The following is a 24,709-nucleotide window of genomic DNA, read 5'->3' as shown; positions in this document are numbered from 1 at the left end:
AAATACAACAAAACTAAAAAAATAAAAAGTTCATTTATTTTAGCGTTACTTTTGTATTGTTTTACACGTTTCAAAACATTTTATTAATATTTAAATGAGGCATATAACTGTTTTTTTGTAAATTTGCATTGAAGATGAAAATCTTGGTGTCAAAATTCAGAAAAACACAAACTTCAATACAAAACTATATAAAAAATGCCTTTCTTTTTATGTTTAACATATGTATAATTAAGACACAATGGCACAGATATCTACAGTTGTATTTTCTCTTTTATACCGCTGCCATTTGTAAAGTTTCAAATTGTTTTATGGAGTTACGTTGGCAGAGTGTGTTCACACAACAGGTTATTAACCTGGTACCTCATCTGCTTGGTTTTGTTGTTGCTTCACAGTAATCCTGGTTTCAGGGTCGACTGAAAATGAAAAGAAATGTGGTCAAAAGAGTATATTTGCAAATTCAGGAGAAAGCGATAATTTAAAGGAAATTTTGATATTCATGATATAATAATAATTTAATGTCTTTATCTATCAATCATAGCAACAAACCAGTACTTACACTTTATAGACTGTAACTACATTTTGCTGATAATGCTTATGTACTTTTACCTAAGTGAGATTTTTACATTGTTATGTTAGTATTTTCACTAAAGCAAAGGATCTGAATATGACCTCTGGTGTCTGTAAACTTTATCATCTGGACATTATGTTTTCTAATATTTCATTTTAAAAAAGTCACATGATGCATGCAGAGATAAGACTTGCAGAGTCAGTAATTTCTGTTAAATCACTTCTGAACACCCACTTTTATAGACTTGCTTTTATGTGAGGTTTACTTTTGGATTTATTTAGTTTTGGTGTTTTATTCTGTATTATGTCCTGTTTATTTTAGATGTTCTCTCTTGTTTTATTTTACTTTTAGCTGCCTGGTTCTTTGGTGTGATGTCGTCTCGAGGAAGACAGACACATTAATGAAGGCTTTGATGTTCTTTTTTGTGTTTCACTATACATTTTTTGTTCTTCTAGTTGTGTGTGAGTGGTTTTCTACTGTGTGCTGGTGACTATTGTGTTATGTGGGTGATGGATACATATCTGTGTTGGTGGTGTGTATTCTTGAAGGTGTGTTTGTATCCATGGTGATACTTGCATCCCTAACTCTGTGTTTGTCTAACAGACATCATCAGGCTGCAGTAAGCCAAACTATTAGTCAAACAAGCTGCCGTCTGTCCCATTAAGGTGCGACTACTGTTCAAGCAAGCTGGTATTTCAGCACATATTCGATTCTGAATATATCTCCCTTAAAGTGCTTAAAGAGGAAGAGGGCAGTGAGGTTAGGCTGGTCTGTTAGAGGGACATTAAATCTATATCTGGGATGATATGGAAACACATACACTGGTGGATAGATGGGCAAAGGAAAAACACACACAGGTGCACAAGCATGAGTATTCACATACTTCCATGCAAACACAATCTTCTACTCTGCTGTGGCTCCGAAAACAAACCGGGTTGTCTGCATCCTCTTGACATTTCCAGACAGAGATGAGGACTGATGTGTTTTATTGAATAACACATGCACCACAGTCCCCAAAACCCAAAGCCTTTACTCTTTATATCTTTAAATCAAGTCTCTGGAGTATATAAGGTCAGGTTTGTGGCTTCACTCATCTTCTGTTTTTGCACCAAAGATCGATTGTTTGCTTGGTTTTGTTTGTTTTGCAGAGGAAATGTATCTGGACTAGAATACATGATGTAATCAAGAGGATCCAATACTGATACAGTCCTGTTGTTATTGGCTACTGATGAATAAGGTGATATTCCACACTATGATTGTACATGGTTCCATTGTTTCTGATTTGTATTTTGCAGGTTTTCTGTGAATTTGATGGATTTTTCCATTGACATATTTGAACAGCCTATCACATAAAGGAGTGCTCTACATATCTCTCTTTAAAGATCAGTCTCAAACAAAGCAAATCTGATGTCTCATCGCTCTTAACTTGCATGTTGAATGTTTTTGATCCTTTACTTCTTGTTTATAGTATATGTGTACAAGCATGCTGCCAGTTGCAGTGTTTTACTTTTATATGTTAATAATTTTGCTAAAATCCAGCATGCATTGTCCTCACTTAATGAACAAAAGCAGGAAAATCAGTTGTTTTGAAACTAATCTTCAAAAAAAAATCCTATGATAATACACAATAGTAAAGCAGGCGTGTTTGATTTTATTTCAAAAACATTTATTTCTTCTGGCACTGTCAGTTTCAATCTTTACCCCCAGTAAATTGCACATCTGGTACAGTAATACATCTACTATTGTAGTTAACCACTGTATACTTTCTGTTTACCCTTGTGAAAAAGTGAAACAAAACACACTATTAAGTTTCTGTTCGGCGTTATATTAAGATGGTGTTTGTGCAAAATTCCAAACCATGAACAGAAGCCACCAAAGAGCCGAGTCCAAATAGAATTCAAGATGATCTCCATTGTACATTAGAGTCATAAAAGTTCCCAATGAAACAGTTACAGTAAAGCACAGCAGTGGTTTGAAGAATTGCAGTGTTTTTCACTTTAAAGGGGTCTCTCCAAACACAGATCTGCTGCTCTGTCACCACGACAGAGTATTTCCTGCTTTGTAATTTAAAAAGAAAAAATCATGGGCTGCAGCTTTGATTAGTTTTTATAGATTTTAGGATGAAAAAATATTGAATTTTGAAGAAAAGCGTGCAAATTTCCGCCTTAAAATCGCTTGAAATCTGCCGCCGCTGCTGCACTGAAGCTCTGAAAAAGTCGACCACACACCAAGACAGTAACTAGAAAAATAAAACCTCTAGTTGTCCCTCAGCTAACAAGAATCTGAGATCACAACATGCATCATCCAGGCAGTTTTCATTATCAGCATGTCCTCTCAAGTCTTACACATTTTCAAAAAATATATATAGTGCAAACAGGTCAGCTATGAATGAGGAGATGGTGCCAAATGCCAGGAGTAGCCTGACATCAGCGCTTCTTTCTGCTGGTTTCTAATGAGTCGGATCTTCTTAAAGCTAAATTCAGGACCCTCAGAGAATCCACATGCATATAAACAAGAAATGGGTACCTAATAAGAAAATAGTAGCTTTGGCTGTGCATTATATATTTTTTGTTTGCTCTAAATGCCAAATTAAGCGTTGCATATTTGTTTTAAAAAGTAATTCCTTGGTCCACAAATGTGCAATTATCAGCAACCATTCTGAAAGTCAGAGTTTGACAATCTGAACTTACTCGTTAATACTCCAGAATGTGGTTGCATATATGGACAGATTTTATCTTATGAATCAAAAGAAGCCATAAGGCCAGATTTTAAAAACTGATATGAAGACTTCAGTGACTACTGAGGCAGTCTGAGCTCTAACAGGAATGCTTACTGAGTGGTGGAAGATGCAGAGTCTCATCGCCAAACTCCAGGCAATGGGTCAGGGCTTGTTTCAGAGTGAAATGCTCTCGGGTGTGTGTGATTTTGGCTAGTAGTGCATCAGCTTGATGTCCTATGGGAAAAGCTGAGACCACAAGTTGAGGTGGAGTTAAACATTTTCTTGTGTAGAACCTTTACGAGGAACCCGAATGAAGATGAGTTAAATCCTACTGATGCAGTTTTGGGGTGTCTACAATTTCAGGGTAAAAAATGTTTAATGTTTTGCACTTAGAATCCTCAGTCAGGGACAAAATGGCATGACAAGGTGAACTTCTGATGCTCCTGTCCATGAGTCTGAGCCTCTTCCGCCTCAGAAAACTCCAGCCTCTGTGAGTAGTGTACCAGCCTCGAGCAGCAGAGCCTTGACGTAGACGTGGACAGTGTAGAACATGGTGACAAAGTCCTGGGTGCTGAATAAGGTGTCGGCAAGAGCAAAACCCAGAGTGGAGGGGATGAAACCTCGACCGTACTCCACCATCCACGTCCCGGCGCTCCACTGGACCGACGTAGCCTCTCCTACAGCATGTACGATGGTGTCACCTGTGGGGACGGTGTGGAAGGAAACAAGATTAGACTGAAAAAAAACATTTAGATCAGCGGTGTCAAACTCATCTTAGTTCAGGGGCAAAATTCAGTCCAGTTTGATCTCCAGTGGGCCCGACCAGTAAAATCAGAGCATAATAACCTATAAATAACCACAACTACTAACTTTAATCACAGGTATCTGGAATTGAACAATATCGTATTTTACTTTATGATCAAAACGACAGTCAGACAAAAAATACCCCACCAAAAGCAAGACAAAATATTACAAAAACAAGACAAAATGACAAAAACAAGAAAAAAAATGACAAAATATGAGACCAACAACATGAAACAAAACAAAAAAGAGACAAAAAATTAGACAAAAAAGTTACAAAGTGACAAAAAAATGGTTGTGTGGGCAGGTATTTGTGGGTACATTGAGTGGAGTATCTGTGAGATCAAGGGCTCTTCGTGTTCACAGACAACGCATGTTTGACACCCATGATTTTGATAAAAATTCTCAAACTGCAGATTGAAATGTGTTACCAGGATAGTAGATTTCACTCTTGGTTGTTCCCTCTTTCCACTGTCTGAAGGTGCCGGAGATGATAGTGTCAGAAATCTCTGCCCAGTAACGACCTGACAGAAACAGAAAAAGGACAGAGACTAAAATGAATGGTGTGTCTAAACAGAAGAGAACAACGGGAGATAAATGACATCTGCAAAGAAAAAAGAAGACATTTTCCCCTTCACAGCATGAAGACAACAAACTCTATGTCTAGTCATCCTCTACCCAATTCAAGCATTCCTATAATTACTCAGATTTTTGTTTAGACTATTCGATTCTGTAAACAGATGGAGTTTTAACCCCATCTCTCCTCACCTGAGTGTCCTCCTGTGTCCACAGCGGTACCAAACAGCAGCAGGTACTCTGTGAGGGAAGCATGGAGGAGACACATGGAGCCCATCCAGCCTCCAGCGTTCACAAACACCCACTGCAGGTCCTCATCTGGCAGGATGTGGCCCGGATACCTGGTTCAGGTGACACTTTATTAGTCATTAAACACACAGCACAGATCTGTAGTCCCTCATGTCTAAGTGTATTCTTGTCTTATATTTAGATTATTAAAACACAGTTTCAGTTTAAATAAGGGGATAACTGCAAACCACTACTTGATTCACTGAAAAATCGGCTGGGGCCAACTGGATCAGGACTCCTCCTCCTGATATCCAAAGATCACCCTGTCAGAGGTCAGATCCACCCCTTTCACTTTTACAGCATTATACTAATTTGGAAATCTGCTTTCAGACAACTTGAATGTTGCTTTTGATGAAGAAAATAGCACACCTTTTGCTACAGATACTTTCTAGTGTCACGGTTATCCAAATTTTTAAAATCTCTTATTTCTTATCCAAGGAATAAAAATGTATGCCAGGTATCTCCCATAGACTTCACCCTTTTACCTCTTCCTGAGCTCCACCACCACTTTGGAGAAAGCCTGCTCATGATCCTGTCCTGAGAACAGACACATTCACAGAAGGATTTGAGGGAAGTAAGAACCTAAATGATGGTAATCTGGGAACTGTATGGCTTGATTTCCATTCAGAAACTGCTAAGCTCACCTGCGTACTGTTTGGCCAATCTGGCGACGTCTTCTTTGTTGAAAATGTACTTCTTGTTGGCCATCCAGTGGCGCAGCAGCAGCACGGAGAGGACGGTGACTGCGGTGAACACCAGCAGCCTGAGACCCGTTTTCACTACAGACATGTTTCAGACAAAACACAGACGCAGAAACGGAGCGGTGGCTTCGGCTACATGCGGACACAGAGGCGGCCGGGCTGCTCCGAGTGTGGAGTCCAGCTGACGGCCGCTCAGCCAATCACAGAGTGAGTACGTCGTGTAGGCAACGACGGGTCTGGGGTTGCCAGCACATCATGTATCCCCCTCTACACATTTATGCGAAAAATCGTCGACAGGAATGATATGTTTTAAGTTCATGTGTTGAATTAAAACATTCGAGTGTCATGTTTTTGATAAGTAGTGATTATATGTTGTTTATTTTTGGACTATTAGGCGGTTGTCTTGTTACGTCATTTTGTCCCAAACAGCCCGCTGTATCGCTTGTCAAAAAAACAGGAAGTAGGCCACGGGGTGCTGTTTGGTAGCAGTTAGCTAAAGTTCAATAGAGCTGAATGGTAGAACACAGAGGAGCTGACAGTTAATTAAATGCATCAGTGGATGATATGAGTGGGAACGAAGACGTCAGTTTTGACCCCAAAGGTGTGTTTTCTTTTTGACAATTCACCAAAACAAAGTACTTAGATAAATATATATTCAGAATATCCTGCAGAACAGCTCTAAAATAATTCAAATTTCCATTGTAAACCTGCCAGTTTAGCCTTAGCTTTCTATACAATATACACCTTACCCTAACAGAAAGCCTAAAAAATACAAGTAAGCTATGCTGCGGAATTTCAAGAGAGTTTCTCAGCTTCTAGAAGAAGTTCTCCGCTGCTATGTGCCAAAGTGATATGATTTGGAAGCAAATATTAACTACCAAACAATCTATTCTTGTGAAATGTTTACTAGCCGAATTCACTGGTAGATCACAGCAGTTCATCCAATATCTTTATCTACAATCTATCCTGAAGCTGAATGTTTGTAGTCCAGTGTAATCTTTAAATTACAATATATTTTAATGGAGCTCGGTCGTATTGAATTTCATTCTGAAAGAGTCGTTTCTAGGTTTATTGATGTCAGTATATTATCTGTCCACTGACAGAATGCTTCTATCCAGCAGAACACACTGCCAGCTGCGCAGACTCGTGATTTCCTTCAGCTTTTACTGCTGCAACAGCAATTGTATGGAACCATAAGAGTGCCATAATAAAAGAGAAATCTGTTTAAAAAATAAGGAAATAAATGTGTAAATATAAAGAGGAATAAACAAATAAATATGTTTAAAAATAAGGAAAAATCTGTAAATGTAAAGAGGAATAAACAAAAGAATAAATAAATAAATATGTTTAAAAATAAGGAAATAAATATGTAAATATAAAGAGGAATAAATCAAAGAATAAATAAAAATGAAAAATGAAAAACTGAAAAATGAAGAAATAAATGTGTAAATATAAAGAGGAATAAATAAATAAATGAATCTGTTCAAAAATAAGGAAATAAATGTAAATATAAAGAGAAATAAATAAATATGTTTAAAAAATAAGGAAATATATGTGTAAATATAAAGAGAAATAAATAAAACATAAAAATAAGGAAATGTGTAAATATAAAGAGGAATAAAAAATAAAAAAATAAGTAAAATTTAAAAAATATGGACATATAAAGGTAAGTTTTGTCTTTGCTTTTCACTTTTCCCTTTGTTTTTTTCCTTTTTTTTACATTTTGTCATTGCTTTTTGTCATTTTTAACAGACTTATTTATTTATTATGTATTCCTTTTTATATTTAGACATTTATTTCTTTATTTTTTTAACAGATTTATTCATTTATTATTTTATTGTATTTATTCCTCTTTATATTTACTCATTTATTCCCTTATTTTGTAAGAGATTTATCTTTTATTATGGCGCTCCTCTGATTCCATCCATTTGTTCCTAAATACTGTTAGATGTGTTACTTATCTGTGATAATCACACCACTAAATGTTTATTTTTTGGCATTTTATAGCCTTTTTTTTTAGCCTTAATGCAATTAATTACCAGTTGTAACCATGCCTAGTAATATTCAAGGATGAATCAGATAACTGAGTGATTAGATTTCTAGACAAATGTCTGATTACACTCCACCGTCGGTCACTCTTTCTCACACCTGTATGCATCTGTCATTATGCTGTCATGTCTTATTCCATGTGTTTTGGACCTCAGAGCACCAGCACCTGCGCTACAACCCTCTGCGGGACAGCTGGGTCCTGGTGTCAGCCCACCGTATGAAGAGACCGTGGGCCGGTCAGGTAGAAAAACCCCCCGAGGAGCACATTCCCAGGTTTGACCCTCGTAACCCGCTCTGTCCAGGGAACACACGAGCAAATGGAGAGGTAAGAAGAGCTACATGAATAGATCTGAACACTGATTCTCTGAAGGTTTTCCTTCTTTTCACACTGACCAAATTTTTTCTGCAGTTATAGTAAACTCTGTGACATTTTAATGGATCTCTGAGCCCGTCAGTCATGTCGTCTGCCGTCCATTAGACTTGCATGAAGCTGATGCAAAGATGACAGCGTGCTGCTAACCCAACACCAGAACTTAAACGTGGCTTTAGGCGCATGTACATAACATCACATATGCTTCATCCAGACTTCTCAGCAGTCACTGTTGTAGCTGATACACAAAAAGCACAATTAAAAACCACAACATTGACAGTATTTTTTAATTCATGTGTATGTTTCTTTACTTATTGTGCAGATTTTTGGACACACAATAATTTTATCTTCTGTTTCTTGATGTCTATTTGGCTGTTTTTCTACAGATAAATCCAAACTATGACAGTACCTTCGTCTTTGAAAATGACTTCCCTGCTCTTCAACCAGATGCTCCAGATCCTGGTGAGTTCCAGTGCTGGATGAAAACAGTCAAAAATCTCTGAAAATATTAACTATTTAAGCTGTGTCTAAATATTTGCTAACCAAAATGCATTTCTTTGTATATTGTACTTTCATGTAGTTCTTTAGCGGTTTAGTAAAATGTAAACAGATACTTTGTTAAATGTGTTCTTCTTTTTTTGTGGTTCTTTTTTGAAGAAATAATGCTATTGTGTTTTTCAGGTTCGGATCAACATCCATTATTTCAGTCTAAAGCTGCCAGAGGCGTCTGGTAAGAATAAAGCTTGATCTACAGTTAATTTAAAGATGGGGAATTTTACAACTGTATTATGTATGTTATTGTTGTGTGTTATTTATTAGAGCAGGGGTGTCAAACTCATCTTAGTTCATTTTCCACATTCAGTCCAGTCTGATCTGCAGTGGACCGGACCAGTAAAATCACAGCATAATAACCTATAAATAACCACAACTCCTAATGGTTCTTTTTTTTTTAGTGCAAAATGTTCACATTTAAGGAATTATCTTTTTACAAAACATTATGAACAACCTGAAATTTCTGAAGAAAAATAAGTTCAATTTCAACAACATTCAGCCTCAGTTTATCATTTCCACATTACAACTTCCAGATCACAGAGTGTCTACAAAGGAACACAACATTTAGTCATCTGGAACTGAATGATGTAGTGTTTTACTTTAAAAACGACAAAAAGCAACAAAAACAAGACAAAATATTACAAAAATGCGACACAATGACAAAAGCGAGAAATAAAATGAGAAAAAAAGAGACAAAAAATTAGAAAGCGACAAAAATAATGGACAAACGAGACAAAAAAGAACAAAAGCGCGAAACACGACAAAAACGATACAGAAAACAACGAATAAAGCAAAACACAAAATGACAAAAATGAGACAAAAAACACAAGCGAGACCAAAAGGAAACACAAACCGACAAAAACGTTAGACAAACGATCAAAACCGGACAAAAAACTACAAAAACAAGACAAAATATTCCAAAAATGAGACACAAAACGACAAAAGAACAATCTAGTATTTTACTTTCTGATCAAAACAACTTGTCATGGTCTAGAAATGATTTTAAATTTATAGTTTTACTAATTTACAATCTGCAGTTAATGTCTTCTCTGGAATTTTTACACTTTGCGGGCCGGATTGGACCCTCTGGAGGACCACTTTTGGCCCACGGGCCGTATGTTGGACACCCCTGTGCCAGAACATGCCAGAAAACTAACGATGAAAATTGACATGTATGTTTTATAATGTAACTTTTACCAACAAACTACAAGAATGTTGCAACTATAATATAAATGAACATGTGTTTGGTGGGTTAGAATTTATTTATGGATGCATCTTAATCAGTGTTCCTTGTCATGATTATCATACATTTAAATTTGTGACTAATTAACTCTCAGCTGATGAGCAATCAGAGCCGTCATGCTGAGGCTGCTGTAATTCATCCTCATCATAATCAGGTTATTAGGTGAAGCTAATTTTGCTAATCAATGCGCTGCATGTATTCTGTTTTCAAGACATGCAAAGTCACAAATCCACACTAGGATGTGTGGTTTTTCCACGTCACCAGCAGATGGAGATGTTTCCTCATTGTTCCTTTAAGAGGCTCAGATGTGTTTTTTCTGGAGATTCTGTGCTTTGATAGATAAAGGATGAGATGTTTACCTCGGATCAATTCTTGCTTATTCCCAGGAGTGTCTTGTGTTCACCAAAGGAGGGACTTAAAAAAGTTTTGGAGTTGTTTTCTGATCTACAGGCATTGATTAGTGGATTTATTCAGCTTCATGTTGAGTCTAAGGAGCTTAACAGGAGACCTAATCCTTTGCTAGTGCAAATTTCTGTAAAACAATAGGCAGCAGTTCTTAAATTCAACATCTACAACAAGTTGAGGAGGGAAAAGTCTTTGCACACAGAGTTTTTATGTTTCAAACCCTCGGTTCTTTCTATTCCAGGGGTGTCCAACATGCGGCCCGCGGTCCTCCAGAGGGTCCAGTTCGGCCCTCAAAGTGTAAAAATTCCAGAGAAGACATTAACTGCAGATTGTAAATTAGTAAAACTATAAATTTAAAATCATTTGTAGACCATGACAAGTAAAATACTAGATTGCTCATTGTTCTTTTGTCGTTTTGTGTCTCATTTTTGTAACATTTTGCCTTGTTTTTATTGTTTTGTTTTTTTTTGTTTGACTTATGTTGATTTGTTTCTTGTTTTTGTCGTTTTGTGTTTCCTTTTTGTCTCGCTTGTGTTTTTTGTCTTATTTTTGTCATTTTGTGTTTTGCTTTATGCATTGTTTTGTGCATCATTTTGGTTGTTTTGTGTTTTTTTTGTCTTGCTTGTGTTGTTTGTCAACTTTTTTGTCATTTTGTTTCTCGCTTTTGTCATTTTTGTCTTTTGTGTCATTTGTGTAATTTTTTTGTCTCATTTTTGTTTTGTCTATTTTTTATAGCTTTGTAACTTTTTTGTTGAATTTTTACTGTCTTTTTTGTTTTGTTTTGTGTTGTTTGTCTCATTTTTTGTTATTTTTTCTCGCTTTTTTCATTTCTCGTCTCATTTTTGTCATTTTTTTAATTCGCTGTTTTGTGCATCATTTTTGTCGTTTTGTGTTTTTTTGTCTTGCTTGTGTTGTTTCTCCATTTTTTTGTTGCTTTATAACTTTGTTGTCTAATTTATTGTCAATGTGGGATTTTTACATGACTACAACCCCTGCTCATCATATGAAACATGTATGATTTTCAGTCTGCAGCTCCTGAACAATCCTGTATTTTGAGAATACTAGATGGCTGCCTGACAGCCCAGCTGCATAACAAGTGAATAATAGATTAAATGAGAACACTGTGCTGCGTTCTGTAGAAGCTGTCAGATGATGCTCGCCACAGAATCACAAAGAAACGAAGCACAGAAGCAGCAGTGATCGATGCGTAGATAGCTCTTCTTTCCTGGTAATTCACTCCAACTGTACACAGGACTGTGTGTAGTTCTTGTCAGGGTTTTCTTCACTCTGCTGTTTTTGTCGTAGTGAGTCTGTGGTCCGTTCGGTCCACGCAACTTTGTGTCTGAATCAAAAGAAAGAAGAGCTTGTAAACTTAACCGGAGCTTGTTGCCCTGCAGCAGAGAGCCAATTAGAGCGGGAAAACAAAATGGGAAATGGGATTTTGGGAGACAAAAGAGAGATATCCTGAGGAAAGAGCTGAGAGAACTCCTGGTGATTTATCATATCACCTCCTCTCAGCCCTCCAGGGAGAAAATGTTTGATCACACATTTTACAGACCTGATAGTGTTAGAGTAATTTCCTAGACAGGAGCCGGGGTGGAACTGTAATTTCTGGGGATGTTTCCTGAGAAGAACTTTGTGATGCTAGTAGGTGCGTTTCACCTTAATTACAGTTATTTCCTGTTCAAAATAAACTGCTAAATAACAACAAAAGGAACCTGATACTGGGAATAACCATCAAATTTTCATTGTGCTTAACCTTCGTGTCATCCTGCAGGTCAAAATTGACCCATTTTAAAGTTTGAAAATGTGGGAAAAAAATATATTTCCACAGTGAAACTTCTGATGTCCAGATTTTCAACATTTTGGGGAAATTTTTGAACATTTTTTGGCGGAAAAAAAAGAAATGTTCCAACCTCTCATGACAGTCCGGACTGAGCGGATGAGGTTCAGGATTCGGGCTTTGACTCCTGGATCATTTTTTGGTGGAAAAAAAGAAAGTTAAAAATGTTTCTTAAGAACATTCACAAAAAAATCAACCAAAATCCAAAGAATTTTGCTGGATTATGGTTGATTGTTTTGGGAATTTTCTTAAAGAAAATTTTAAAAGTTTTACTGATATATATGGAATCACTTTAGATATTTTTAGGACTTTTTTGGAATATTTTTTGAAAAATTTTCTTGCCAAATTTGGGGCATTTTTTAAGAATAAAACTTTGAAGGGAAACTTTTAAGGAATTATTGGAATTTTCTTCCTGAAGGATTTGCAGATTTTCAGAAATTTGGGGAATTTTTTGCTGCATTCTTGGAGTTTTTTCAGACAAGGAAACAATATTTTTTGGTGCCCGTAAATGAGGACAACAGGAGGGTTAAAGAAAGTAGGATTTTTGAGAAGTCTGTTTGCAAAATGTATTGTAAATTCACAAATATTTCCTTTTTTTTTGAATATACAAAAGATTCTTGCAATTTGAAGCCAAATTACTAGTTTTTATTTGGTTTTAAACTGTGCTTGTGGGATTTCTACCCATTCAAACTTAACTTCTGCCAAGTAAATTTCTCTGAAAATCAATATCTGTAAAAAATCTACCCAATTTTACATCTATTTTCTAAGTGAGAGAGCTCTTATATAATTCCCTAAAAGCGTATATTTTCAGAAATACACGAGTACAGTCCTCTTCAGAACACTCAATTAAATTTCAGTGTTCTGTGAGACATTATTCAACCCATATTGATAAAACTAATAACAAAGATCTCTGTCCTTGAGTCTGCAGCCATCAGATCATCCAAACACCAGCTTCAGTGTGTAGCTCTGGCACAGTCATGAGTGACCGGCATGTAAAAACTAGAGATTAACCACAGAATTGTCTTTTTTCTGTTCATTTCATGCCTCTGTTAGTGGTTTTAGTGCTTTCCAACACCACCTTTTTGCTGCACGTCCGACAGATGACCTCCACAAAGTTATTGTGCTCTCCTTTCCCATTTGGCATGACACCAGAATGTCCCCTAAGTGGCGCCATGGTGTTTGGCTTTGCAGTTAAATTTATGGCAGTAATGTCAACAGATGCTCATCGGAATGCAGCCAGTCAGACATTAGAAGTTAAATACCTCGAGATAAACAGATGGAACCATTAAACCGTAGCAGTAGAAGGGGTAGATCACGTAAAATAGTGTTTAAAACGTCAACAGAGGATTTAAAAGGCAGGTGAAAGCAGTTTTTCTGAAAACAGAGCCTTCAAATTGCCCCAAACACAAACGTACTTTATTGTTACAGTAGTTGCATTTGTGATTGGTTCTGTTTGCTTGTCAAGTTTGGCTGGAGGCCTAAAAAACACACACACACACAGACACACACACACACACACACACACACACACACACACACACACACACACACACCTTCCAGCTCCTGTAATAGTCCACTCATGAACAATTCATAACTACGACCATTCAGTTTTGCTCAAAGCATAAACACCAAAGTCATGTTCAATTATTGATCGTGGACTAGCAGCTGGCGTCTGAGAAGAGCCCCAGTGTTGATATATATTTCATTATTCTGACTCTGACAGTCAGGCTGGTTTCCCTCGGTGCTGTAGGTAGAGCCTGAGAGCAAACATACAGATGGACGGAGTGTTTTCTTAAACCCACACTAACCACACACTCATCTCTGAATAATGTGGTTTAAATGTAATTACACCCTGAGCCCTCATTGTTTTAGCTGTCAATCTCATATTTTCTTCACAAAATCCTCAGATATGATGGATGTCAGAATTAAAACGCTGCTTTTTTCTTAGGGCTTGGTCAGGCATATGGGTTCTGTAAAGTGTCTTGAGACAATCTGAATTGTAATTGGCGCTATATAAATAAAACTGAATTGAATTTTATGTAAACCTGATGTTGTAGCTTCAAACCGGATCCAGGAAGTGTCTCAATCATGTCTATCTGTGGTCATCTTTAGAGTAAATGTAGAAAAGTTTTGCTCTTATTCTGCTGCCCTTTGGGATCTAAAAATATCCTGTTCTTTTGTCAAAAACTGTTCTCATAGTCGACTCAGTTTAGAAGGTTTTGTGCTAAAGTTTGGTAGTATTACCTTCCGAAATAAGCAAAATAGTTGTTTTACCTGTAAATTCTGCTTTAATATTAATTATTGTGCCATTTTTGCTTTGCCTGTAGGTTAAATCCAAACTTTAAGCTTCACTACCATCTGTGGTTGTTAAACTTTATAAATGAGTACAGTGAGTCCTGACTCAGCTCAGTGTCCATAAATGTAATCCAGACCTGTATGTTACTGCATTGACATCAACAAATAGAAGGAAAAAAATCAATCTGAAAAGAGCAGATTGTCAGGCTTGCTGTTGTGTTTTTCCACCACTGACAGGAGCTTCAACAAAAGAAAATTCAAAGGAAAAGAAGTCAAATTAGACATCAGGTGGTCTCTGTGCAGAGCCGTTATTTTCCTTCAACCAGAGCTACAAACAGAGATCTTCCAGATCATCACTTAACTTTAATCACCCAGCCCAGTTCCAAACAGATCAAGGATCTTATTTTTATGAAAGCAAAGACAGCAGCAACACATTTATGACTTATTAATCTGCATCAGAACAATGCCAAAAACACCATAATAAATAATAGACACACTTAGAAAAACTACGAGCCAAACAGAGCAAAATGACAGAGTTAGAACTTTTTTGAAAAAAATTGTCTAAAAAAACACCTAGAAATGTTGAAAGTCTAAAAACTAGGAGGAATATAGCTTTATGCCTGCATAGATGGTGCTGTCAAGGACGAAATTACTTCAAAGTCTGTCAACAAATAAATAAAAAGACGACGATATACGGGAGAGTTGGAGCCTCGATGGCAGCACTTGTGATTATTCTGTCTTGAAATTGCACTAAATTGACCGATTATTAAGGAGACATTTGAAGAAGAGATGCTGTGAACAGTGACACAGAAAAACACCATACTATCCAGGTAGCTTAAAAGCTCATCATGCTTGGTCAAAATTTCTTTCCCCCCCCCCAATATGCTGGTTTATCACCAAATATCTGCAAAACTAATGAAACTGCCTCTAATAGCATGCTAAGACGCTAAGCTGTGATGGTTGCCATGGTAACCATATGTGCTAAACATCACGCTAGCATGTTGTTGTTAACATTTATCTGTGCCTGTGTGAAACAGAACAAGGTTTATCAATCGGGTGATAGAAATGTTGGAAACTGTTTACTAAACGGTGAGATATCAATGTATTGTTAAATGCATCATGTAACCAGGTTGAAATAACAGATATATTTTCACATATGAAGGTCCACCAACTTCCAAAAATTCATGTACATAATTGTTTTATGTTTCCTATTCTGTGTTTAAAATGTATTTCACTTTTCATTGTTATTGGAATTAGTACTGTCTCTTTAAGAGGTCGCATTTGGATGACGTCACATATATGCGCCGGAGGTAAACAGAATATGTCGGAACGACGCGGGAGTAAACAGACAGGCCGAATGGATTCTTCATGTTAAGATGGACATTAACTTCGTGGTGAAGATGGACATGAGCTGGATGGACATTGTACGTCGGAGATAGACGCGAAATGAATGGACATTGTCTCCACGTAAAGGAAAGACGGAGCAGCGGTATGGACGCTTGATTAATGGATGTTATCTTCATGCTAAAGAGAGAGAGCGGTAATATGGACGCATGATTGACATACATCATTTTCACGTTAAAGAGAGACGGGAATAAATGTTTGTTAAGCAGCATTCTACAGGCCTGTCTGTTTATTTATGCCACGACCAAGAAACAAAAGAACACAACGCAGGATAATAACATCGGGTGTGAAGGCAGATTTTCAGAGGCGCGCACGCACGCACACGCACACACACACACACACACACACCCGTACACACACCCGTTACAATCACGTCTGTTTCAAAACCACCGTTTGAACTCACAAAAAGAAGACATTAGTACCGACTGACACAACAAAGTTCAACTCTCTCTGTATAGAGGTAAGAGTCTTGTAATAAATAATCTGTTCTGAATCTTGTACTAAACAAATACAGCAGCACTGTCATGATCCCTGCTCCAGCTCCTGTTTCTCTCCTTCATTCTCCCTCCTGGTCTCTCCTTCTTCCTCCTGTTCTCTCTGTATCTGTCTATCTCTTTTGATCTGTCTCTCTGGCTCCCTCTGTCTGTTATCTCTCCCTGTTGTCTCTCTCTCCTTGTCTTGTCCCTCTGGCTCTTTCTGTTTGCGTCTGTTGGACTCTGCGTCTGTCTGTCTGCCTGCCTTCCTTGTCTCACTCACCTGCCTGCACTTTGCTGATTGCTGTAATGCACATCAGCTGCAGTAATTAGTTCATTCCATTCACCTTTTCTCCACCTCACCTCCACCTATTTAAGCTCTGTCCTTTCATTCACTCCCCACTGGGTCATCGACTCACATTCCGTCACAGACTCTGTTTCCCCCCCTTGGATTTAGTTCTCCATACCAAGCCCTGTGAACCCATTGTCTGCTTCAGCTCCTTGGACTCTCCTGCTTTCCCCCATCCTGGTTTTTCTCCACTTGGACTCTGTTTTGCTCCAACCTGTTCATGGATATTTCCCAGCCTTCTGTCTGCTAGTTTTGTCCCCCACTAACTCCTGGATTCCCTGAGCCTGCCTGCTTTGCTTCCTTTAGTTCTCTTTCCCCTGTTCTTTTTTAGTACGTTGTTTTGTTGTCTGGTTTAGTTAATCCCTGTTTGGTTTTTGTAGTTGAGCTGTGGGTTTTTGTAAGTCTTGTTTGTAGTTCATTCTAGTCTTAGATTTGGTTTAGTTTATCTCCTGGTTTGTTTTCCCTTTTCTGTATTGGTTTAGTTAGTTTTGTTTAAATAAAGACCTGTTTCTGTTGCCACCTGTCTGTCATATCTGTGCCTGCGCTTGGGTTCTCCAACCCCCCCGTAACAAGCACACTATAAAAAAAATAATACAGAGCAGGCGAGACGGGATCCTGCTCTGAGAAAAAAAACTGATTAAAGTCAGAATTTTATGCTAAAAACTCACAAATTTATGAAAAAAACATACAGTATTGTCTGAGATTAAAAGTTAGTAAATCTGCATGAAAAAAAAATCAGAAAATATTATTTTTTGTTCTTCTAGAAACCTCTTGTGTTATATATCAACCGAGCTCACCCATCCATGCATCCACTGATCCATTATAAAGCTTGAAGTTATCACAGGAGTCCATGTGTTAAAGAGCATTAGACCCCATTAGTGTTGATCTAAAGGAGCCTAATGCTAGTGTGCACCTGACACACTTGATAGAGGATTGAATCATTTGACGATGCGTGCTGATGTACCAAAAATCCAATTTTAATTTCCTGTAGACGTAAGCAGTGCGTCTGTATATTTCAGTGTAGTTTATACTCCACAAATAAACATCATCCCACCCAAATCGGACCAATTTGCAGCAATACTTTTTTAAAAACCTTCATTCCATGACTGTTTACTTATCGCTAACCCCGTTTGTAAAGTATAATTTAAAGAAGTTGTCCACTGGATGGCATGATAAGGGTTCACCATCATAGCAAAGAACAACAAAAACAAGAGTTTCCCAATTTTTTCTCATAAACTGGACAATATTCAAGTATTGTTTTAATCATTCTAGCAATTAAATCTCTGAGAATCCACCTTTTTCTGACTGTAAATTCACAAGTTTGTTCTTTTCTCTTTCTTTGTGCTTTTCACAGTAAGGTGATGTGTTTCCATCCCTGGTCTGACATCACGCTGCCCTTCATGAAAACACCAGAGGTTGTCAAGGTGATTGACAAGTGGGCAGAACTCGTTGAGGACCTGGGCTCTACGTATCCGTGGGTTCAGGTACAGGACACACACTTTTAATCACATCCACGCATTATTCATGTCATTCCCCCCAGAGCTGGACAACTGTAAAAAAGTAGCTTCTAAACTTTCCATCCTGTTCTCCTGAGTCACCTTCTGACCCCTCTGGATTTCTCATTTTAATGTGTCTCGTCTCGGATTGGCTGAAACTTTAATAATGTTTCTGGGCAGCCTCATAGATTGAAGGAGCTGCAGCAGAAAGTTAGAACTTTATGCTGCTGCTAATTAAATTCTCCCTGTTTTGCAAGCTGAAAATGTTTTTGTTTCTTTATAGCTTGGAACACACTTATGTTAGCGCTTATTTGAGAGGAGTTCTAGCTTTTTTTGTAGCTAAAAATGTTGAAAATGCCACATATAGTCACAGTTTGAGCAAATCAGTCATAAGAAAATCACAGCACTATTGTTGATGAATTATTTAAGAGTCAAAAACTGAACTGATTGGGAACCATTTAAATATAATCAAAGATCAGCGAACACAGTGTAGAATATATTCCTCAGACTTCCTCACTGTGCTTCTGCCTTTCTTTAGTGTGTTTCCTGCATTAGTATCAATGTATTTATAGATGCTAACTAAGGTTAACTTCTCCCCTTTTTTATTAAATTCTAGATCTTTGAGAATAAAGGGGCTGTGATGGGTTGCTCGAATCCACATCCACACTGCCAGGTAGGAAATGAACACAAACTCCACACACACACATACACACGCGGTATTAGTTTGACTTGCATGTACCCTACCATTTAAAAGTTTGGGGTCATTTAGAAATGTCCTTATTTATGGAAGAAAAGCAGTTTTTTTTCATGAATATACCATTAAATGAATGATAAATCCAGTGTAGACATTGTTAATGTGGTAAATGACTATTGTAGCTGGAAACAGCTGATTTTTAATGGAATATCTCCATAGGGGTACAGAGGAACATTTCCAGCAACCATCACTCCTGTGTTCTAATGCTACATTGTGTTAGCTAATGGTGTTGAAAGGCTCATTGATGATTAGAAAACCCTTGTGCAGTTATGTTAGCACATGGATAAAACTGAGTTTTAATGGAAAACGTAGAATTGCCTGAGTGACCCCAAACTTTTGAACGGTAGTGTATGTGCAATGTAACTTTCCACAAGTACAAATTGAGGTATTTGTAGTCTGCTTGAGTATTTCAATTATACTTCCACTTCACTACAGTTGAGAGGGAAAATGTTGCTCTTTCTACATTTATCTGACACCTTTAGCTACTTTAAAGATGAAGTTTTTACATAATGGATAATGTAAGAAGCTTTTGAAATACGGCACATCGTTGGAGATTAAACTGGTGTTCTCCAACGTTTTGTCTTATGTTGTCTTAGAAAAACCAGTGATCATATTTCAGAAGTATGAGTTGGTAAAAAGCTGCACCAAATAGTGATTTTTCCCACTAAACATTTTATAGAACTTAGTTTTTTTTGTCTTTCCTCTTTTATTAATCACCTTCCAACCTTATCAGTGTTTTAAATCAGCTCCACCTCCAGCATTGTACACTTCATTATAAATGACTTAATAATATCATAGATAATATTTTAAATTAGTACTTTTACTTTACTTATTTAACTACATTTTGCAGGTAATACTTATATACTTTTGTTTAAGTCGAATTTTCATGCAGAATTTTTACTCCTAGTGGCGAATCTTTGCATTGTCATAAAGCATCTGCATATTTCTTTTACCGCTGCATGATTACAAGTTGACATTACCACAGAAGAACTGTCCTTTCAACGGCATTTATAAATGAAATGTCCTCAAAGCGAGAACAGGTTCAGAATTATGCACATATTTTAACATACAGCCACTTCTTCTTCCATCAGCTGCTTTCAAGGCGCCGCATTAACATGAACTAACAAATGCTTCTATCACATGCATTATCTGTCACACTGCTGTAATTTGCACGTCTGCAGCCGGCCCTTAAATCAAGTTGAAATGTGTTAAAAAAGCACTCAGGACGAGTCTCAACATAGAATCTGTTAATTGTCTCTGCATCTGGAAACTGCCAACACCTGTATCTGTCATTTTTCCTTTATTGTGTCTTTTTTTTAACGCGTAGTCACGCCTGCATTACAGCTCCAGTGTTTTCTCGTCTTCGCGCTTTCGTGTTCCGTGGTGATTCAGGCAAGACGAACAAGTTGGAGAAGGAAGAGGCGTTTCAAACCATCACCTCTCAGTGTGATGCTGATAAAGAGTAGAAACAGGAGGGAGATGGTTAGCTGGAGTAGACAGAGGGATACGCTGAATTTTAAACAGTCAAAATGATATGTCAGGCGAAAAAATGCCTTAAAAGGAAAACTGGGTGACAAAAAACATGTTGATGGCAGCCAGTAAAAAACAGTCCAGGGTTCAGACTTCATCAAAACTTCACAATTTCAGAAGTGAGGAGCTCACTGAAGACCATCTTCGCTTAGTTTCTCCCCGCTGGTTGATGAATAAAATTTCAAATCCATAAAGTAGAATAAATATACTGCTCTCCACAGGATGAGCAGAAAGAAGAACCTGCTTGGATTTGTGCTGTTCAGTCTTCCAGTATAGAAATGACCAACAGATGGCAGCATGTAGCCTCAGAAAAACATCATAGGTGGTTTATGACTCATGAAAATAAAGTAATAAAGATATAATCACTGTAAAGGAAGGCTCTAATTGTATTAGATGAATACATTTCCATATAATGTATGTATTCAAGGGATGTCAGATTCTTTAGACTTGTGTAACCAGAAAAAAAAAAGAAAAAGAAGAAATCTGTATGTTGCTGTCTTGTAGTCTGCTAAAAGAATTCATAATGACACCTGCATCCAGGCTTTGATGGATGTTTTTGCAATTTTCTTTCTTTGTTTGTTTCCCGCGGTCCAGATTTCCCCTCTCTTAAGACATCAAAGTTTAAGAGCAGAGTAGTTAAAATGTGCGTTCATCTGTGTGTACAGCCCAGCAACCCCTCCAGGCCAAAACCTACCAAGCACAGATCTAAAAACTTTGAAGAGTAACGAAGAGAGAATGTTAATCGTGTTCTGGAGGCAGCGTTGCTTTTGATAACTTGGGTCTCGCCGGAACGGAGCTGTATGTATTTTTATGTAAGTGCAGGATGGAAAACATATGCCTGTGGAATAGTAATGTCTTTTTACTTTTACATAAGTAGCCTAAAGTATACATACAGTATTACGTCTGCGAGGCGCTCAGAATGCATTTGGAAAACATTCACCTCTTAAGAGCAGATAGTTTCTGAGTTCAGATTCACTTCCAGGTGTGTTTGTGTCATGCATGAAGAGCAGCACTTGGAAGTTAAAGGACTGATGGTGAAGTGATCGCGGCTGAAAAGGAAAACCTTGACAGAAGTCTGGTGGGAATCGATTATATTGTGCATTTTTCTGTACTTTTCTCTCTCTCTGAGAACCAACAGTGTATGTAAAGAGTCAGGAGCAGACCCAGGATGTTTGCAGGCCTGAATATGGACACTCCAGCTATAATTTATACATGCCCAGAGGCAAGGAGATGAACAGTATTTACATTTTTAATTCACACATTAACCATTCATGTTTCTTTCAGTCTTTCCAGGGTCATGCTTGGGAAAACACGGTTACAGCCTTTAGTCTAAACCCATTAATGTGAACATCGAGCTAATCTGGTTTCTACTCCTGTCACAGTAATACCAAGGCAAGATGCTTAGAGATATTATTTTACTGCATTTTCTTTATTACATCTTAAGATAAGAAAGATAAGATAAGCCTTTACTAATCCCACAGTGGGGGAATGTGCAGTGTTACAGCAGCAAACATTTAAGAAATGTAGCTTAAAAATAAAGTAGTAGTTGTAAAAATAACTTTATTAGACAAATCAGAGCTGTTGCACAGATTTTTTGATGAACAGAAACACTGATAGAGTACTGTTATTGCACAGATTGTACCTAAATTGAAAACTAAGGAAGAAAAATAGATAATGTGCAGGGTTTTTAAAGTGTAAAATGTTCATAATTCACAGAATAAGACACATATCCTAGAGGCATGGACAGTAAAACTCAAAAACTGCCTCAAAATAAATACAAAAACTCTTCATCACCAAGGGGAGTCTTTTTTTTGCATTTCCCCGATGTATTTCCCCCGTAGTAAAGGGAGAAAAACAAACAGGAAGGTATGACGGTGTCACTTCTGCACTGTGTTTAATCAGAAAACAATTTGCAAGTGTGGCTTCAAGCAGCAGGGACACCTTCTGATTATGACTCTGGACAAACTACTCTGATGACACGTTTTGGTGGTTATCTTAAGTAAAATGACACAATGAAAGACATTAAAGCTCCTTTGCAATGTAGAAAAATATTGTAAAGACACCAAACTATAGGCCAAAAAGAAAACTATTCATTAAAATATGAAACACAGCCGAGTTCTTCAAAAACTAATCAATATTCTTGTCAAAGCATGAATATATACTCCTGCACTGTTTTTCTTCCTGCATAAACTCGTGTTTTTTTAGTCTGGATGCTTTTTTTTTAACAAACCCCCTTCAGTTTAAACCTGTCAGATAGTGATTTATCATGCAGCACTGTTGTTGAGTTATTTGTCTCTGTTGCTTTTACAGCCAATAAAATATCATAAAGTACAAAGACAGATAATGCAAATGTCTGATGTGATGCTCAGTTATCCATAAAAAGCTTTCGGAGAGGCAGTCGAAATACATTCAGTATGAATGAAAACTGTTCCAAAGGGAGACTGGAAGTGTCAGTGTAGAGCAGTTTGTGCAGGTGAGAGATGCAAATGAATCTTTCTCAGAAGTGAAATGACCGACACTAGCTCATCCGTTCTGGGCCATCAGACGTTGTTTTCTCCAGAGATGCTCACTTCTCCGCTCACAGTTAATACCGGCGTCTTATTTAGAGCGAATAAAGTCTGGAAGGGAATGAAGCCAGCTGGTGGCTGATGAGAGCAAAGTTTGAACAACATGTTTGTCTGAGTTAGCTCCAAAAACAGCCGCTTTAAAGGTGTCTGTTGATTCAGGGATGTCATTATCACAATTAACAACTTAATTCTGTGTGTGGGAATCTGAACAGCATGTTAAGTACGACTGAATCAGCTGCTATTTTTATCAACTAAACAGCTTCACAACTGTCGTTTATTTATTTTTGGATTCAACATTGTGAACATCTGATTTCTTAATCATGGTTTTTTGTAATTGTGATTGTGGCGACTTCAATGAACAAGAGTCGCTGAGAGACTGAGGCTGGGCCTGTTTGTCTGACGCTCTAAACAAAAGAATCCAGGGAGATTTACAAAGAATATATTTAACCTTTTAATGAAAGAAAAAAGATAATCAACTCATGATGATGTGCACAAAGTCATGCTCAAAGTGATCGAAGAAAAATAGTGGTCAACAAAAGATACGGTGACCCAGCTCACCACATCTCAAACCATGAAAGAAGTCAAGACAGGGGAATATATTTGCTTAATTATCCCAGAGATAGGTGTTACTATGACAGAACTGACATTAAACTCATGGTTCCTGGTTGTATTCTTCATAATATATACAGTATGTTGTGGGGGCGGGGGGACGGGCACGTCCACTGTCTGGAGGCCAGTGCTGATTCAGGACTTAGGTGGGGGTCCAGGACCTCTATCTGTAGGTCTCCTCCGTACCAACAGTACTCCCACTGCACAAACAGTACAATCCCTCACTCTTAAAGCCGTGGTGATTGTCATTACTTACAGGTGTGGATAGTCACAGCTGCTCTCCCTCTGCGCTGATCACCAAGCCGAGCAGAGGGAGAGAGGCAGAAACCGGGGGGGGATCACATGCAGTCCATGACATATTCCATTAATTTTCTAAATGGACTTTAGCACAAACACATGCACACACATTTAGGGTTGTTCTAGAGTCTTTTTTTAACTGCTGGCATCATCTTTCTCCTGCTTTCTGTGACGTTGTAGGTGTGGGCCAGCAGCTTCCTGCCTAATGAGCCAGCTCTGTCAGACCGCTGCCAGAGAGACTACCACCAGAAACATGGAGAGCCTCTGCTGCTGCAATACGCCAAGCAAGAGGCCGAGAAAAAGGTACAGCAAGCACACATAAAAAGGTCTAATAAGGCACAATTATTACCTTCAGAAACTAGGCAGTTACTTGACAAATATATCTCTTATCTAACATGCATCATGAGAGGATGTACAATAAATCTAGTATCCAAGGTTATAGAGGTAATTGCAAATCGCAGTCGTGATCGAAGTTTTTCCAGAACTTGCTCAAAAAAAAATCCTCTTTTCCTGTTCACAATCTGTCCAAAATGAGTTAAACATCTAGGAGGGCTTAGAAGGGTTCCAGAAATGACTAAAAACAACAAAAACACATCCAAAATAACACACATAAAATAAGTATGTTCTCTAAATGTTGTCAAAATTTGTCAGAAATGACTCAAAATATGTGCAAAATGACTAAAAATTACACAAATTTGTCTAGAACTTGCTCAAAAAATCCTCAACTGTTCAAACCCCTGTCCAGCATGAGTTAGTGGTCTGGGATGGCTGAGAAGGGTTAAAAAAATTACTAGAAATGGATCCAAAATGACTTTACAAT

At 37.6% G+C, this 24,709-nt stretch overlaps 2 protein-coding genes across 2 annotated transcripts in view; one reads left to right on the top strand and one right to left on the bottom strand.

Moving 5' to 3' along the window:
* Nucleotides 1-2,212: 2,212 nt before the first annotated feature.
* Nucleotides 2,213-5,837, bottom strand: sigmar1 (sigma non-opioid intracellular receptor 1). The gene is made up of 5 exons (XM_023271026.3): nt 5,597-5,837; nt 5,438-5,489; nt 4,857-5,005; nt 4,520-4,612; nt 2,213-3,988 (listed from the first exon to the last, which is right to left on the bottom strand). The coding sequence occupies exons 1-5, from the start codon at nt 5,739-5,741 to the stop codon at nt 3,759-3,761; spliced, it is 669 nt and encodes a 222-aa protein (XP_023126794.1). The 5' UTR covers nt 5,742-5,837; the 3' UTR covers nt 2,213-3,758.
* A 279-nt stretch (nt 5,838-6,116) lies between these two features.
* The window catches only part of galt (galactose-1-phosphate uridylyltransferase), a 38,029-nt gene continuing 19,436 nt past the window's right edge, over nt 6,117-24,709 (top strand). The window contains exons 1-7 of the mRNA XM_023271024.3: nt 6,117-6,254; nt 7,858-8,027; nt 8,459-8,534; nt 8,754-8,802; nt 17,991-18,120; nt 18,749-18,805; nt 24,070-24,192. Coding sequence (XP_023126792.1) covers nt 6,218-6,254; nt 7,858-8,027; nt 8,459-8,534; nt 8,754-8,802; nt 17,991-18,120; nt 18,749-18,805; nt 24,070-24,192 — 642 coding nt within the window. The 5' untranslated portion in view covers nt 6,117-6,217. The remainder of the gene's footprint in view (nt 6,255-7,857; nt 8,028-8,458; nt 8,535-8,753; nt 8,803-17,990; nt 18,121-18,748; nt 18,806-24,069; nt 24,193-24,709) is intronic.

The sequence above is a fragment of the Amphiprion ocellaris genome, chromosome 17 (genome assembly GCF_022539595.1).
Source record: "Amphiprion ocellaris isolate individual 3 ecotype Okinawa chromosome 17, ASM2253959v1, whole genome shotgun sequence".
In the NCBI taxonomy this organism is placed as follows: Eukaryota; Metazoa; Chordata; class Actinopteri; family Pomacentridae; genus Amphiprion; species Amphiprion ocellaris.
Note: the sequence above shows the minus strand (reverse complement) of the source record. Positions and strands in the feature narration are given on the sequence as shown.

Excerpts from the sequence above, each read along its gene's own strand:
- sigmar1 (XM_023271026.3), bottom strand. The coding sequence starts at position 5,741 with ATGTCTGTAGTGAAAACGGGTCTCAGGCTGCTGGTGTTCACCGCAGTC. Across the intron at positions 5,006-5,437 it reads GTGGTGGAGCTCAGGAAGAG|GTATCCGGGCCACATCCTGC; the intron begins GTAAAAGGGTGA and ends CACCTGAACCAG. Across the intron at positions 4,613-4,856 it reads GGACACAGGAGGACACTCAG|GTCGTTACTGGGCAGAGATT; the intron begins GTGAGGAGAGAT and ends TGTTTCTGTCAG.